Below are 19,175 nucleotides of genomic sequence, written 5' to 3' on the forward strand. Positions count from 1 at the left end.
TCCGTAAATTGAATATTCTGAATGTATCTCTTCAAAGCAAAAGGGAATTGTGCATCTATCAGAGAAGGTGCCAAACTTTGAAAAGAAGTTGCTGCTTTGTAAGACAAAGATTTAAAACCATTGGTGATTGCTTTCAAACATTGAGCAAGCTGTTTGAAGAAACAGGTCTATAATTAAATGAAGAAATCCAGACATTGTTGTATGCCTGTTTTTAACATCTATTATTCGTCATTTCTTACTGTCTTTATGTACCCTCTTTTTTCTCCTGGATATCAAATCGCTGAAACCAGCTAATGTATATTAAAAAAAATTAAGCCACCTGTATCCATCACACACATTATACTCGTATTTTCATTACTTGTATGTGTATCAACTGTAAAAAAAGCATACAAAGAGATTTTGTGTTGTTTGTTGCATGTATTTATCTATTATTATTAGTGAGTGGAGGAGAGCCACGGCAGCAAAAAGTTTGAAAACCCCTGGCATACAGTGTAATTATGTTGAACGTTGAGTACAGTGGGATGCACAAGTATTGCTCGGCAAATTGCCCATTGCTAGGGGCATGCATATTTCGTTTTTGACGAAAAAACGAAATTTGAAAAAACACATTGTAGTGTTAATTTTTCATGTTTTTGAAAGGTGTGAGGTGCATTTTGTGACCATATTTTGTCACAAAATAATGCGAAATGAACTGCAAAAAGCGAAATGAACTCTTAAATACGAAATTCAGGGTTTATTCACCGACGTGACACCTTCCGAGGTCTGAATTATCCTGAGAGTTATGCAATTCCCGGAAAATCGATTAATTCTGCTGTTAATATTGGAGAAGCAAAAATAAACTCCTTTACACAGAAATAAACTTAATACTCTGATAACTACATAAATGTGCTATTAGAAGTGAAATGTTAATTCTGTGGAATAAGTGTAGTTTTTAAATCAAATTTAGGATTATTTTCACAATTTTAAAACCAATATGTCTTTTTATATACCACTTTTTATCAATTTTTTCACCGCTATAACACCGATATTTTATTTTATTTACCGCTTTTGAACCCGAAATTGACCCAGTTTTTGTACCGAAATTTTGCCTTTTTATTTACCAAAAATATGTGCCTCTACCCATTGCTATTTTCATTAATTTTTCCCTTGCATATTATGAGTTTTTAAGGAATAGATTTTTATGTATGCTGGTGGAGAAGGGGTATGGTTGACCACTTGCCAGCCCCATCGACAGGTTGCACACTACATGAACCCGAGCATTGTCGTGCAAAATGACGGATTCAGCAGAAAGTGTTGCCTCTTTTTTTTTTTGCAACGCAGGACGCAGTCAACGCAGATTCCTTCGGATGCCTCATGAAGACCTTCATGACACTGTCATGCTGTACGGTCGCGGCCTCATTCAATCTTTATCCAACTCCGCTGTTTCTGCTTCGAAAGCATTGTTGCGACTATGCAACTTTATGCTTTGAAAGCATTGCTGCGACTACGAACTTTAGACCACCAACTCCAATGATACTCTATTCCTCTCGTCACCGTGCCCAATGTTGGAAGGAAGAATCCATTTACTGGGAGTTAGGTTAGGTATCAAGCGAGAAGCACCAGATCCATATCATGGCATATATACAGCAGCGTTGCCACTATTATCTCCAACCCACGTTAGGATTTGATTATTACTTAACACTTGGTTTTGCGACCTGTAAATATATATTTGAAAATAAGATATTGAGAGAGACATGTGGACCTCAAAAGATTAAACAGCAGCAGAGTGGAGAAGTTTACTAATATAGAACTACATAATCTATATTCATCCCCTGATATTATTGGTTGCAACAGTTGTAAATCAAATGTATGAAATTTTAGACATGTCATCCACTGAGAATGTTGTGTGTCCAATTTTTCATTTTTTCAGGAGAGTTCTTTAAAGTTTGACATGATATATTTTTTGGATCTTTATCACCATTGCATTGAAAGCAAAGGCTGATATATTGAAGCCTCTGTAAAAAGAATAGTTGTTTGCTTTGGTGTTTATGCTGTAATTAATAATTGAAATTTCAGATAGAACAATTCCACGCAACACTGCATTCTGGACACGAGATGGAGATGAAACAATTTCATTATTGATTTGTCATTCGGTAGCAAAGTAAAATAAATAATTTCTATTTTTGGAAATCAACTTCTTTGGTTGCAGCATTATTCAGTGTTGTTTTTTTGTAAGTAAGAATCGAAGAACACTAGGACCACTACTACTGTTAAGCAGCTCCCACAAGTGACTGAAGTTAGAATGCAAGTGGTTTATCTCATACTCGGATGATGCTTCTGGTTGGTTGAGGAAATTGTCGTAAGGCTTCATTGCCTGTTGGAGTTTGCATTCTTGTGGCTGCTTTTAAATTCTGAACTTGGCCCAAAAGGACTCTCAAAATATCAATATTGGTTGTATGTAGACATCAGACGATATCAGGAATGAAACAATTGCATCCTAAATAGACTACATTTACATTCTCAATGGACGATGTGGTTCTGAAAATGATAAATTTTGTTTTGGGGAGGGAAGGGGACAATTTTAGATTACATACTGCAATAAGTACATAAGCATACATAAAGCCAAAGATCAGTTTCTTTTACTTACAGTATGGAAAAAAATTGTTGCAATTTTATCAGTCTTTTTGGAGTCTATTTATGACAAATGTATTGCCTTCAAAGTTTGATTTTATATATATATCCCTGCACAAAAATTGAGCCAGGTCATAAGTTTCAATACATTATCTGACAATGTTCATGCTTTCTTTCTAACAGCCTCTGTGTGACAGAATAGTGATCATCACTCTAGTGCCTCAACACTTTGCAGAACTACCTATGGATCCTGTAGGTTTGTTCCATAAATATGTCATCAAAATTGGAGATGATCTAACAGAGACTTCCAGGCCAGTTCACATGGAATGCCTCAAGAAAGTACTGACTTTATGTGTACACAGGCAAATCATTGTTTATCGAAGCAGTCAGCACCCAAGAAAATGACCATGAAACACACCTAGAAAAAAATTAGTAAGGTTCCATCTGTGCAAAAAATATGTAGGCTCTATTCTTCAAGATCATCTTGTATTTTTTTGCCATTTATTTACAATTGTTCCTCGTTTATTCCCAGGAACTGAGTGATGCTAGATTTGGAGTTGCTGCTAATAATATTGGGAACAAAGATGAGAAAGCCCTATTTCCTGGAGCAAAATGCAAATTTACACATCAACTTTCATTTGTTCAAGCTGATGAAGAAGGACTTCCTGCCTATCAAGTAATGAATACTCAGGGACAGATTTTAGATGAGTCACAAGATCCAAAGGTGAGATAATATAATTTTTGTACTATTGGCTCCGATATACAGTGAGTCCAAGAGTGAATCGTGTTCTATTATGAATATCATATTATCTGGTTGAGTTGTGAAATTTTGATTTGCCATAATGTTGGTGGCTAGCAATACTGAAATAGCCCTGGTGTCTTAGAGTGATGGGTTCTGGATAGGTTGCTTAACTTTCGTAAAAACAGAATTGGTATGAGTTTCAGTATCATTATCAAAAGATAAAGTAGTATCAGATCTCTGTAATTGAAAGCATAATTTTCATACATATAGTGATAGCAAATAGAACATGTACAGTGACGGACACTTCTGGCTTGTAACAATTACATTGAAAGTAAATGAGGTCATTACCACCCAGAAGTGACACAGTTAGTCTGGATCTTTGGCATATCTCAGCAACAACTTTTTCCAAATATATTTCTAGTTTTTGAGGAATAATTTCTGAAATAATATTTCTGTCATGGCAAATTTCAAGATACTATTTTTGCAATTAGTGATTTTTGGATATTTAAACTGAGAAAATGTTATAAATATCCAGACAGCTGAGATTGCCAGTCACTCTAAATTTTTAAACAGAATTCTAAATGTATAATTTTCCATTTTGAGATATCAGTTTGGGTCTTTAATTAAGCTCTAGACTGTAAAAGGCATGGTCAGAAATTTCTCGGGTGAACTACTTCAATGGAGCCTTAATTTACCAGAATTTTACAAACATACTACAAGTCAAACTACAATTGGCTTATAAATAGGGTGCAGATTTATAAGCACTAATAACCTCTCAAATAGGCAGGTAAAAAGGCACCAAAATGATGAAAATAAGCACTTAAAAAGGCACTACAGTAGGCACTTAAAAAGCAACCAAAAATAGAAAATGAAATTAAAATAGGCATTGAATATGAACTTATTTCAACTTTCATCTTCCAATGCACAGTTATAGTCTAGGCATGCCCAAAGGGAGTGTTGGTGGGGGTCATCATCCCCCCTCCTCCCTTTCAAAGGCAGGAAAAGCTGGTAAAATGAGGGTACTACTCCACTCATTATACTGTATTAGCATTACTGTTTATACATAAATTGCGCTAACCATTCACGTTTTCGGGGAATAGTCAGTTAAAGTGATTCTCGCATAAAGAGCCTGTCCCATTGATTGTGCCAATTTGAACAAATGCCCCAGTTTCATGTCTATTGTTTTTAAATGGTGAAAAAATAATGTGCACCCTTTTAACAAAAAAAAATAAATAATAATAACGGATGTTCTAAAGATCTTTTCTACTGTTACGGCAGCCAATCCTAGTGCTGACAAGGGAAGTGGGGATCGGGGAATTAAATGAATTCTATAATTAAAATTTCTCTGAAGAAATAAACTTGTGTTACCCATTGTGCTGATTGCGTAAAAATGTTTCACAAACAATTGACAATAGTTTGAATCAAATTGTCATTTGCAGGAAGGCTAGAATAACACAACCTGGCTAGTTTAAAGCTATTTTTTTTCCACAAGTATGTGAGCTGTTAATCTGCATATGGCATTAAATTTTAGAATGAGTAGCATCGTTTGACTTAGAGTACTTCTCTGTATGAAACACAAGGCCACTACACTAAGTTTTTCGCATAACTTAGCATTGTTGTATTCAGAACTGAGGTAATGTAAGATGACGTCTCGTCACAGTGTTCATTGTTCACCCTTTATCCTTGTTTCCAAATAACGCGAGAGGTAGAAAAACATTTTCAGAAATCACGTCAGCAGCTGAGTTTTGCTTACTTTTCTATCAGTGGGATCAATCTCTGTGGAAGGGTGGTTAGCACAGCATGGCTACAATGCCACAGGTTCTGGGTTCGAATCCCAGCCTGTGGCTGATATTCTTTGTGAGTGTTCCTTCATAAATTTCCTCATATCATCCTAATCGTCGCGATTAGCCAAGAGTAGAAGAAAATCGACGCTAAATAACAAAAATCAAATTTTCGTCTAGTAAAACAAGCTTCTGCATCAATCCATTTTTTAATTAATACACTTCTGGCCGCCTTGTGCTTTGGCATTTTTAAACACAAGAACACGATATCTCCAAAGATAACTGTCTACTTCCTTTCATACACACACAACAAAGCAAATGAATGCTGATTGACTCCTACAAATTTTCAAATGGAAAAGAAAAAAGGGGTGGGTTGGTGTCGGTTTGTCCAAGTATGAGTCACCAACAGGTTGTCCAGTGTGCTTACCCTGATTAAGTGACATTTTGTATTTCCAAAGATCTGACATCTCTTGAGATCTTCAAATCTGGTGAATATCATATTTCAGTCAGTTCATCATCAACAAAGGCTTACCTTCTTCAATATAAGTTTAGCAAAAGGTGCATAAAATATGCTGAACTAAGCAAAAATTGCAGAATAGGCATGATTAGGCTAAATAGACACTAACTTTCAAAATAGGCATTTATAGGTACTATAAAAATGCATTTTTGGACTAGAAACACCTGAAACGAACTTTAAATATTAAAGCCTATGTTTTACTACAAAGGAATAAAATAGGCAAAAATCCACACCCTATTTATAAAGGTAAAGTGCTCCCCTGTGCATAGCACCATGCCATGAAGGCGTATAGGGTGTGGGGGGGTAACGCCCCACACTTTCTTGATCCGGTTGTGAGTGGGGGTGATGTGATCAGCACCACACCCCTGACTGCCTTTACCCCCTAGGGTTTCCCCCAAGTACCCATGTTATTCGACACTGGGTGGGCACCGGGGCCGCTTTCATCGTTAGAAAAGTTCCCGGATTTGAATCGGCCGGGGATCAAACCCGGGACCTTTAGCATGGTAGTCAAACCCGTTACCGACTGATCCACCGCGGCCACCTATTTATAAAAGAGAAAAATATTATGTACAAAACTACATAACCACATTACTTTTCCACATAGTGACTACTAAAATTCAGTCATTTTTTGCACCAATGCATCAGCTATTGCAGTCTCTCATCAATAGAGGCATGCATATTTAGTTTTTGACGAAAATACAAAATGTGAAATAACACATTGTAATGTTAATTTTTCATGTTTCTGAAAGGTGAGAGGTGCATTTTCCTACCCTGTTTTGTCACGAAATGATGCGAAATGAACTGCAAAATGCGAAATAGACTCTTAAAAACGAAATTTACTGTTTATATACAAACACGACACTTTCTGAAGTCTGAAGTATCCTGTGAGTTATGCAATTCACGGAAAATTGATTAATTCTGCTGTAAATATTTGAGAAGCAAAAGTGGACCTCTTTATACAATAATAGACTTAATATTCTGGTAATGATTTAATGTGCTATTAGAAGGGATATGTTTATTTTGTGTAATAGTGCAGTTTTTAAATCAAATTTGGGATTATATTCACATTTTTAAAACCAAAATGTATTTTTATATACTGCTTTTTCACCACTATAACAGCGTAATTTCATTTTATTTTCTGCTTTTGAACCTGAAATTGACTCTATTTTTATACCGAAATTTTGCTTTTTTATTTACCAAAAATATGTGCCTCATCGAAGAACATTACCAAGATCTTGGTGACTTCACTCATGTGCTCCTTGTTGATTTGAAAGTTCTCTTTAGACAGCAAGACCTTCATCTTGCTGAAGAGATGATGATAACCTGGGTACCAAGTCTGGACTCAAAAGTTACTGGTCTAAAATCTCTTGGTTGAACTGCCCGAAGAAAGCTATTGTTTGTGCTGTAGTGTGGGCCATGTGTTGTGATCTGCATCCCCCTCCCCCTTTCCTCCTTGTCATGAGGATGAATGTGCCTATCTCTGATTTTCCTGCATCAGTTCCTCACAGAACTGTCACTCATGATGTTTTCACCTACGCATGACACAATAGACCAGGTATATAGGCAACACACACACTCTGCTTCTGGAATATACCGTGGACCTCAACTGGCAGAAATGGGTATTCTAATCATGCACAACTAATCAAGTTGCACAGTAGTTTTGTGTTCAACAAGATACAACTTTTGTGATTGCTATAGGTAATGTACCATCTTCCTATGTCAACTGCTTTATTTTTACCAACCAATCAAAGGGTGATTATGAAATAGCCTTTGCCTTTGTTGATTTTTTTTTAACCATGCTAACAATTTTAATACTTTTGATTTTAGCTGGATAAGGACACAGTGATTAATATGTACAAAACAATGACTCTTCTAAATACAATGGATGGAATATTGTATGAATCCCAACGTCAGGGAAGGATTTCATTCTACATGACGAATTACGGCGAGGAAGCAACACAGATTGGAAGTGCAGCGGCCTTAGATTCCAAAGACTTAGTTTTCTCTCAATATAGAGAAACAGGTACATGTAAATATTGGGCTGCATGTTCCAAGGGGTGCACATAGCTCTGCTTACACTGCATGTTGCTTGAGGATATGCCTCACTTAAAAGGGATTGGTGCTTTTTGATAGTAAGTATAATTTGTAGATAGTTCAGTATATTGGTGTTATTGTAATCTTTAGTGATAGAAAACCAAAAATAACTGTTCTCTGAGCAGTGTATTAAGCTACTTTTTCTTTTACAAGCATTGGAAAATGTGGTGACGTGTGTTTGTATTTTATTTTTTCTTATTTATGTCACTTTGGTTAATCACAATCAAAAGGGTGAAATTAGATAAGAATGATTAGATGAAGGTGAAGAAACACCCATGCTCAGGCTTGAACTCAAAACCTTTGATTGTGCAATACTCTCAGCTACCAAGGGGGCTTGTGGTGACATACTAATGCATTCAAACATGTATGTTCTCGAGGGATCAGCCAGTTTAAATTGGTGTTTATTTCCAACATGTAGAGCCGAGTAGCCAATAAAATTGATCTGCATTTACACTGAACTCTGATTTTGTGTTATATAAAAAGGTCAAAGTTAACCTGTAAAGTTTCTTCAATCAACAGACTTTGACTGTAGTTCAGCTGTTGTACCATGTTTATAGTAATGAATATTTGCTTTGAAAATGTGTCGCAAGTGAATGTATGTGGCGAGATTCAAAGATGGGACAAATCAGTTCATAAATCCTGTTTCCATAAAGTATTAATAGTCACCTTGTAATCAAGGGGTCCCGGGTTCAATACCCGGTGGAGGCACATAGTAGTTCGGATCCCACTTTAAACTGTAGGTCCAGTCCCGATTAGCCTTGCTGTGCATAAAGTGGACTTAAAACAGCAAATCAATCAATCAGTCATAAAGTATTAATAAAGATGCACCAAGCAAGCAGATCGAGGTGAAGGATAATAAATATTTCTTCCAGTTTTCTTTCTTTCCATATATCATGTGTCGTCGTTATTTACGGTTTGAAATGTCATGTATTTTTGTCTTGAAATTTTCCTTAAATGACTGTTAGAGCATATTGTTTAATTTCTCTGTCACTGATAGGTAAATTGAGAGCGATGAAGTATTGATACAAACAGAAAACATTACCTGCTTACATTTTATTTTGTTAATATTATTGGTAAACTTGTGTTGGGTGAAGAGGGAGTATAAAAATATTACCATTTTGCTTTACTGCATCCAGCCTAGTGTCATTGCAATTTAATTTTGTCCACAGAATGGAACAGAGCATTTAACTTGGGCTGCAATGTATATTTGTACTCTTTTATGAACTGAGCATGTTGCATTTTAGTTGGTAAAGCTTACTCTCCTCCTGATATGTAAACTACACTTGTCTTCTTTTATTTCAAATAGTTATTTGTTTTATCATAATGAAATAAAATTTTGGGCATAATTTACATCCGAGAAGACAAACACCATAGTTGTTTCAATATTTTTTCCATTCGGGAAACTGCCGACACATTTTACATTTGAAAACTTAAGTTATTCAATTAAGTGGAAGGAAAATTCAGTATGTTACTTACAGAAACAAATGGTCCACCTATTACTCGTTATTGTGTAATCACAAAATAAATGCAATAAAGGACATTGTTATATCTCTTTTTAGCATTAAAAAGAAACATTATTTTTAATACACTATTTATGTTAGCATATTTTCTCCCCTTTGGAACCGATTGTTTCTTTCGTTATTAATGACAAATCATCCACGTGGAACTTGCACCAGCAATAAATGGTCATATAGTATCTAATTTACGTGATTTTACTAAATTTGCAGTATATACTAATATTTACTATTCCAGCACCTCAGATTTATTCTTTATTCAAATATTAAATATATACATTTTCCAAAAACAACTTTAAAACATTTGCTGTTCAGTGTTGGACAATTGGTAACAACACAGGCATACTAGCAATATATCTAGATTTATCAATGGTTTGCCACATTGCCAAACCTATTATTTTGACCTAAGATCAGGATTTGATCTAAGATCGACAAATTGACATTAGCTTTATATAACATGATAGAAGCTTGAACTTAATTCATTACCGGCTCGTAGATCAAATCTGATCTCCAGATATTGATGTTTATACAACCAACTCTTAGAGTGCATGTATTACCCTCAACATCAGGTAATGGTGAGGGGTACCTTCCACGTAGGTACCCCAAAGTCTACCTCACTTCCACGTAGTGCACCCTGGACTAAAGACTAACGAGGCTCTGGTGACTGGCACTGTGGCCAGTATAATTTTGAGTGTGTTGTCCTGTTTTTTGTTCTTGTCCTTGTGTGTGCTGAGTGCCCGTTTACAGCCTCAACTTTTAACAGAAGTCAGAAGATTTTAATATTTTTAGTTATGCAATGTTAGAGTTGTTATTTGTAATGGGTAGGGGATGGCCCCCGTATAATGTGACGGGAGCAAAATAGCCTAAGTGCTGACGCTCCCACAATTTTAAATTCAAATAAAAAATTTAAAAAAAAAGGTAATGGTGAGATTCTTTCAATGCACTTGAATTCTGGAAATAAGCACCAACTTAACCTAACTGATATCCTGAGAACACCTGTTTGAATCACGTCACCATGAATGCTTCAATTCTGTAGAAATATATGTATAACACATCTCTCTAATTCAAATGGTCATTCCCACCATCCACCTTGACACGTATTGCTTTACTGCTTGGCATGCTTCCCATGCACCGAGAGCAGCTGATTGTGCTGCCATAGGTAATCCTCCAGCTGGGCTGTCTGCAATCGTGCTCTTGTTTGTTATTGATACTTAATTCATGGGGAAAGTCTATTCATGCCTGCTACATATTTGGTACACACTCTTTTTTTAATTATGTTGTTGTGTCTAATGTGTTGGCTTCTTCCAAGACACTAAAACAGGAACGTGTGAACGTGGCAAGAGTCGTCCTTACACAGTTCACTTCCAAAGAAAGCAACATGTTCTAACCTGCCCCCTTCACTTCAACTTCCTATGGATACCTGTTTTTAACTTTTTAACTTCACCACCTATGCATTACTACAACCTTTTAACTTCCTGTGGGTATCAGATTTATATTTTTTGAACTCTGTCACCTACACATGTAAGTGCTCCTGTTTTAGGATCCCTAAATAAGCGAAACAACCTTTGTGAAATATCGGAACATAACCATTCGATGTGCCAATGTATGAACATATTTCAATATTATGATGTCAAGCTTTAACCAATATTATACAGATTCAATATCAAATTGCAAATGTTCGATGATGAACCTGAAGATTTCATTCATCTCTGTAATTAATGTAAATAACCAGTAACTACAATATGTTTCACCTTAGAAAAAGAGACTGCGTATTTAAACATATACTTTACAGTTATTTTAAAACACCAAAATAGTTGAATTTTGTAGTAAAGTACAGATTAATTACAGAAATATTGGATCATAATATTGGTAATAGTTTAATGATGCCTCGATGGTAAGTAGGCTTATATTTTGATACAAAATACCAGATAATAGGGCATGCAGTTTTTACAGTCTTCCTTCAAAATGAAAAAAAATTTTCCTTCAAAAGGGGAATTTTTAAAAGAGCATGAAGGTAGAGTGATATGTTAAAACTCTGTTTCTCCTGTTAATTGTTTTACCTCTTCCTATGTGCATTAGTTGGGTTTCATACATTTTCCTGGCTTCTTAATCTTTTTGTGCTCTTGTTCATTTAAATAAATTAACGTATTGTGTATAGTGTGATAACTTGCATGATATTATACACAAAGCTGTCATATTGTTACTTCACACGCACACCCACGTGTATTACCATATTTACTCATGTATAATGTGCACTTTTTCCCAAAATTTTTGCTCCCAAAAACTGTATTGCGTATTATGCACGGAATAATTCAGACAGCCAACATGAAACTGTACAGGGTCATTCCATGATTTTCGAACACTTGCATTGATTTTTCATGTTTACAGAACCCTATCATGTTATATATTGTTGTAAAGCTTAAATCATGCAGTTTCTGAATATGGCAACAGTATTCCATTCAAGATAATGACATCAGTGTGCAATGCGGTTGAAATAAGTTCATCACAAAATGATGGAACGTTCTGATTTCTGTGGTACTTTGGATGAAAGAAAGCATAAGGAAAAATAAAAGAATAATTAAAATGTATTACTGGCCAAATAATAATATATATATGGAGTGTGTAAATTCCTTAATGGAAGAAATCTTGTGCTGCTAACTGCTAGTTTAAAGGTCCTGAATGTGCCTCGTATAAATGTTACATTAGTTACGGAAAAAGTATATATTTTGAAGTTCTTTTAGAAAAATTAAAGAAGGAATGAGCAAAACCACGTATAAAAGTTTGAAGGCCATTTCACATATCTCACTTTGTAATGTAATGTTCTGCGACACCAAGAAAAGCAGTGCAACTCTGGCGGAATTCGAGCATGCACCTTCTGCCACATGGGATGCATATCAGCAGTATTTGTTGGGCAAGAAATAATAGATAATAACCTCCTGAGCACTGCAAATCCATAATGTAATTTTGATCTCACTTTCTACTATTACAGAATAAATAAGGTGGTTAAAGATTGAAAGCTTTAGGATGCTAAACACCGTGGCGGGAGAAGGGGAGGTGGCATGGGTTGGAGACTTATTGTTTACACAAGAGGATATTCTCCTCTTGGTCCACATAGCAACAGGTGACTCTTTGAATAGGTATGATGTTATTCACTCTTGATCAGCATAGCAACAGCTTTACGACCCACAACTAAGGAAGCCATTTCTTGAAACTTAATTGTACTGCACATTATATACGAGATATAATTTTTGTAACTTTTACCCATCAAAAACCTGGGTACGCATTATACATGCACATGCACTATAAACACGTAAATACGGTATAGATATTGATTAAGTGACAGTAACTCTAAATTTAAAAAGTTTCTTTGCAGGTGTTTTGATGTGGAGAGGTTTTACGCTTGTGGAATTTATTAATCAATGTCTTGGCAACTGTGAAGATCTAGGAAAAGGTCGCCAAATGCCTGTGCATTATGGTTCCAAAGATTTGCATTTTGTCACAATTTCATCACCTTTGGGAACACAGATTCCTCAGGGTAAGTCTTATAAATGTATATTAATATTCAACATTTAACTTTTTTTTTAAATGTCATAAGAGTTTTTGAAGGGATTGAGAGGTGTTTTTGCTCCAGCAATAACATTTATTTCTCCTTTTATGAAATGACTAAAGTGCTATAAAACTAATGGGTGAATATGTGATAGTGTTTTTTACTGAAAAAGTAAAATAGTTTAGAATTAATTTTAATAACTTTGGTTCTTCAATAACTGAAATTCTTTAATATTCTGTGTTTTGATGTATTTTACATACATCTTTTTCAAAAGCCAGTAATCTAGAATTTCCATAATATAAAATGTTATTTGTGAAAAAAAAATTATGTGTATGTTCATGTAAAAATATATAACACTAAGTCTGCCTGGAAAATTCACAAACTTTGCAAATAAGAAAAAGATTATCTGCTTTATAAGCTATTTGATTTTTTTCAAGTACTTCCTCTACTGTGTACACACCACTGCTCGCATGGCTTCATTGAAATATCTTATATCGATATCATACAAATGATCTCTATATGAGAGCCATTGGGCAAGAAAAGATTAGCTTTCTTATACTTCAATAAAAGACAATCCATTACATTTTTCTGTATGGCAATTAGAAATTAAACTTTGTTATCTTCTTACATGTGGTTATCTTCTCAATTTTAATGAAAACCCTGAATTCTGTAAAAAAGGTCAAGATATTGAAATATTTTCACCACAGCAAAACATTCAGAAATAATAAAGAAAACTGATAAGATAATACTCATGAGTCCAGAGCTATCTATTGTTCACCACAGCAAACCATAGCTTTATATAGCGATTTTTTAAAAAAATCTATTTTGCTTTCAATAATAAGGTAAATTCATGCAATATTGTCAAAAACTGTTCAATTCTTGTTATTACAAACTTTGTAAAAATTTATGTCCACCTGTGGCTATGTCTGCACTTTGTACCTTTCGGACACAGCCACAGGTTAATGTGTGGAAATGTATGTGTAAGAACATTTCCAAATGCAATGTAATTTCTATGGTGAAAAACAAGTGTTTAAAATGTGGGGAAAACAACAAGTACTCACTTTTATCTACTGATCCTATTTGGCGCTACAGTCGAAGTGCAATTCAAAAGACTTTCACTTCCAGTCCACGACTTGAAGATCGCACTGCAAGACCATACTCGGAGGATGCTCGTTTCGAGTGCGGTCTTGCACTTTCGGGCATGGCCTGTGTTTGATTCTGGGAAGAAATAATATCAATAAAGAAGGAATAGAAAGATGTATCATGATCACTATTAAGAAAACACTGTGGAAAGTAAAAATCGGAAAAATTGTGATGACACAAAAAATCACAAAATGGGAAGTTCTACTCTCTAGCACTGCATAAATACTGTGGAAAATGAAGCTGTGGAGAAACTTAATCAACAGGACCCAGCAGATAAGTGGTGAACTGTAATTTTCTAGTGGCGTTTGTCTGGTCATTGTTTTTTATTTTTTTGTTAAAATTTTCTTGCTTAAAAAATCTCTTTAATCTTGGACATCTCAGTGATTAACAACAAATGAATGAACCGTATGTGCCATTAAAGATATAATTTTCGAATTGCAAAAGTTTGTTTTTGTATTGTCTCCATGTAAAAATTGTTATCATCATTATTGGACATAACTGAAAGTTTAATCATTCCTGATCCCAGAACGGCGCGTGCATGATCCGAGGGCATGACACGTGTGAATTGTAGATTTTTGCATTAAGTTCATGAAAAACGTGTCATAATCTGTATTCTGCCTGTTTAAGTATTGTGCAGTAGTGCTGCGGAATTTTCCTTTATTGAGTCAGTTGACTCAAAAGGACAAACTTTTCAACCTCATCTTTGTTTCAGGGAATAAGAAAAAGTGATCATGGGACTAAATACATTTGTGGAATGACTGTGGTGTTTTGTTTTGTATAGAACAAGGAATTATTACAAATACACTGATACAACAAAATTGCCTCATTTGTCCAGTGCTGATAGAGTACCAATTTATATGTCACAGCCTTCACTCTTCTTAATATGTGTAAATTTGTGCATTTTCTTTTCAGCTGCTGGTGCAGCATATGCATATAAGCTTCAAAGAAATGGACAGTGTGTCATAGTGTACTTCGGTGACGGTTCAGCCAGTGAAGGTGATTGTCACGCTGGATTTAATTTTGCTGCAGTGAGAGAGTGTCCACTTGTGTTTTTCTGGTAGGTAAAGATGTAGTTAAGTTGCTAGCAAATTGTGTAGGGATAATGTAAAAGGCACTTGTGATTAAACACTCACATGAAGAAATATGAGCAACTTTGTGTAAAGAGATTCTGTTGCAATGTAATCCAGAAAATTTCCAGCTGAGGGTAATGTTGTTGAAAGCTCAGAAGCATATCTGGAACTGGCCTGCCTGATATGCAAAGAGAATCTCTTCATCATTCACTGCCAGGAAAGCTTCAAGAATTGTATGTGGAGATTTTTACTAGACATGCAAAAATGTGAAGGTTTTATTGGTACTTATAAGATGAATATGGTTGTAATCAAGGGGTCCCAGGTTTGATACCCGGTGGCATATATTGGTTCGGATCCCACTTTAAACTGTAGGCCCAGTCCCTATTAGCCTTTCTGTGCATAAAGTGGTCTTAAACAACAATTCAATCGATCAATATGAAAATGTAAAAGTGAAATAATATTTTTAATACATTTTCTGTAACAAGACTTATAAAATTAATGTTGATGGCCAATAACATATTGACATGGCATGAGAATATGGCAAACTTTTCCTACAGTGGAACTTTGATTATAAATTTTGAGGCGACTATGGATAAAAACTTATAATCTGGGATTTTTTTAGGTTTTGGTTTATAAGGAAGCATGGAATTGTAAGAATCAGTGTTTAACTGTCAATGGTTGCATGATTCTTTCAGATTTTGCCTAAGGAAAAAGATAAATTGAACAAGCTCCACAAATTATGCCTGCATTCGTGTCAGGTTAAGAAATTGGCAGAATTGTACTCAAGTACAGACCATCGAACTATTCAGTCGATTGATTGATATATGTTTGTAACTATTCTTCCTATTTCAGTCGTAACAATGGATATGCAATTTCAACCTCTACAGTGGACCAGTATCGAGGTGATGGGATTGTTGCAAGAGGACCTGCCTTTGGAATATCTTCCATCCGAGTGGATGGGAATGATGTGTTTGCTGTTTACAATGCCACAAAAGTTGCCAGAGATTTAGCTGTGAAAGAGTCAAGGCCCTTTCTTATAGAAGCTATGACATACAGGTAATGCAGTAATTTCGTTTATCTTTCATTTAATGTTTTCTCATGTAAATGAATAACTTTGTCTGGACAAGTGTAAAATCTGAGGATGTGTGTAACATACAAACAGGAATCTTTATAGTATTTTATCAGTGAAACTGTGTTTTTAAGGGGACCACGATGAAAAAGTCATAAAAATTCAGGAAAATACCATTTAAAGAGAACTGTATAACATTTTGCTTTATTGCGACCATGAATACAGTGTATAATGCAGAAAAATGTAAAATCAGTGATTCACTTTACATGGAATGCTGATTGTTACTGTGTATTCGTTAAATAATCATAGATATCAGAATCAGTTAAAAAATTATCAGTAAGTAAATTGGAATCGGTGAATTCCAATTTCCATCACATTACTTTTTTATTCTATTATTCATTAACTCTTCTAACAAAGGGGTCATTCCATGCCATTTCAACGAGGTCATGTCACCCTAAGTCTCCGATGTTCATGAAATTTGGTGTACACCCTTCCCTTATGGTTGAAAGATGCACCCTGAATTTTTTTCACTGTATGTCAAATGGTTTTCATTAAATGTGTGTTTTTCGTCACTCTTGAGACCCTCGGCACAAGATACCCTTGCTTATATTTTATTTTTTCTCTTTAACCAATGATCAGATTTCTTTGAAATTTTACACAAAGCTCAATGAAATAACAAGGATTTCAGAAAAAAATACATCAGCTCTCAAAATATTTTATAAAAACCTCAAAAAAATTAATAACATGCATGTAGCCTAATTTTTGTGGTGGAAAATCTAGGTTATGAAAACCTGAATTTTCAGCATGTGGGCGTGATGGAACCAAAAGTTTTTGATGAAAATTATTGCAAAGACATGCTCTTTCTCTACAAAGAATATTTTTTTTTCTTTTACTCCTTATAACAAAGAATTTACGTTTTTTGGACATTGTGGAAAAAATTGCTGCTGGGTACCCATTTTGTACAATACTCCTGCAGAAAATATATTTTAGAAATTCTAATTGTTTGCTGTTGTAACCCTTATGCAAGGGTAGATCAAAACAGGCATTATTTTTCTAAAACTTGACGTCGTTTCAAAATGACAACAATTTTTGTTTCAAGACTTTGGCCTTTGCAGACCGTTGCGATAATTATTATAAGTCAGCTATGAAAAACGATAGAAAGCTGGGGTAAAAACATTGTTTTCAGTAAATTTCAATCTAAATTTTATGTTCTTTACCTCTTTTCAAAATCTCTTAATGCAAATTCCTTAAATTTAAGGCCAGAACTGATATTCAATTTTGGAGAAAAATCAATGTTTAGAATTTTTTTTAAAGTAGGGAATTAATGTAATATCAGAGCTATACTTTTTTTTTTAGGGGAGACATATGCAGCCAAAGTGAAGTACCACTAGGGGAAAGCTGAAACTACTCCAGTAGCCCCTTGATTGATCTGAATTGTTCTAAGTGCAGTGAATTTCCAAACTAAAGTTTTTGCCAGGACTAACTTTGTAACTTGTTCTGACAAATCTCTGCCTTACGCAACTCCTCATTCATAATAGCTACTAACGGTCATAATAGCTACTAACGGGCTTACTATGTAGGGTGACCATACGTCCCGTTTTGACCAGGACAGTCCCATTTCAGAAGCATGTCCTGGTCGTCCCGTCGATATTATTAAAAACCACTCTTTGTCCCATTTTATAAAAGTCTTGGAGTTATCTTGGAAGTCAAATCTAAATTTGAGAGACATTTCATGCTAAAAGAAAGTTGTAACTTTTAAACTACTGTAAAGGGAACACCGTAGCAAAATAGCTGGACTGCGTTTCATGCCTTCATGGCTTCAGTGACAAGAAGCATATAAGTATTTTCAATACGGAACTGTAATTCTAATTTAAATCCCTTCATCTTGACACAATCTCAAAAGACAAATCTCTCATTGCATGTCCGATTATGGGGAGTTTTATGAACGTTTGGTGAATGAATAAAGATTTTCTCAAGACGATTGGTTCTTGTGATAAATATATGCTTCTGGTACTCCTCAACTTCAGCGTAGGACTAACATCAAAGGTTCACCAGAGTGGATCAAAAACACTATGTAAGTCATACCGAGATTACAATATTTAATACCTTTTGACAACGATAGATTATATATCATTCATTGTTTGTGATGTATCATTTATGTGACCCATACTTTAATAATAACAATAATTTTATAATTAGCCCCAACCGATTTTTCAGGAGAGTTGGGGTAAACGGACCTCCTTGGGATGTCCCGTTTGTGACATTAGTATGATGTAATTAATAATACAATAACTTAATTGCATGATAGTTAATTAAAAGTAATTATTTATTTGTAACTAATAATGTAAATGTACCTGCTTTTGCACAACTTCTCCCTGTTATAACTTTATTCTCCATGAAATATCAATCTCAAAATATTTTTCATAGGCATCTGCAATAGAGTACACTTTATGCTGTACATATCAAATTTTTATTTGGTCTCTCACCAGAGATATTGGTGTCGAAATTTTGAAAAAAAAAAAAAATGAAGAACGAATAGCTATAACTCAAAGCAGAAACCAAGCTCAAATATTTTCTGCTAAAACTTTGAATTTATGTCTCTCCTCTTAAAAAATATAGCTCTGATATTACATTACTTCCCTACTTTAATACAATCCTAAACATTGATTTTTCTCCAAAATTGAATGTCAGATTTGACCTTAAATTTCAACCATTTTGTTGAATTATTTATTAATGAACTAACGAAAATTTCAAACAAAACAAAATAGTAACAAGAAGAAAGCTTTAAATGCATGAAGAACAAAGAAAAAACAGATTTGGCATTGTATGTATGTCACAGCATCTTGCAGTAGAGAAAAAAAAAACAGACTACTGCCTGGTCACAGTTGCCAGCTAATAGTAAATCTTTACAAATAAAGTTACTAAAACAAATATCTTCTATGATCCCCCTCTCGAAATGATATCTTACAAACATCTAATATCATTTCGCACCATTTCCTTAAACAGCATTATGAATAATACAGGGTGAATTTTTCTCCGTAGACGTGAAAAATTGCAACTGTTTATTATTCCAAGTCCCTTTGAATTT

General features: G+C 34.7%; 1 protein-coding gene across 1 annotated transcript in view; it reads left to right on the forward strand.

Annotated features, from left to right (window-relative positions):
* The window catches only part of BckdhA (Branched chain keto acid dehydrogenase E1 subunit alpha), a 58,662-nt gene that overhangs the window by 12,704 nt on the left and 26,783 nt on the right, over nt 1-19,175 (forward strand). The window contains exons 2-6 of the mRNA XM_083123262.1: nt 3,143-3,334; nt 7,478-7,673; nt 12,632-12,793; nt 14,861-15,005; nt 15,871-16,074. Coding sequence (XP_082979388.1) covers nt 3,143-3,334; nt 7,478-7,673; nt 12,632-12,793; nt 14,861-15,005; nt 15,871-16,074 — 899 coding nt within the window. The remainder of the gene's footprint in view (nt 1-3,142; nt 3,335-7,477; nt 7,674-12,631; nt 12,794-14,860; nt 15,006-15,870; nt 16,075-19,175) is intronic.

Source organism: Lepisma saccharinum, chromosome 5 (genome assembly GCF_977018435.1).
Source record: "Lepisma saccharinum chromosome 5, izLepSacc3.1, whole genome shotgun sequence".
In the NCBI taxonomy this organism is placed as follows: Eukaryota; Metazoa; Arthropoda; class Insecta; order Zygentoma; family Lepismatidae; genus Lepisma; species Lepisma saccharinum.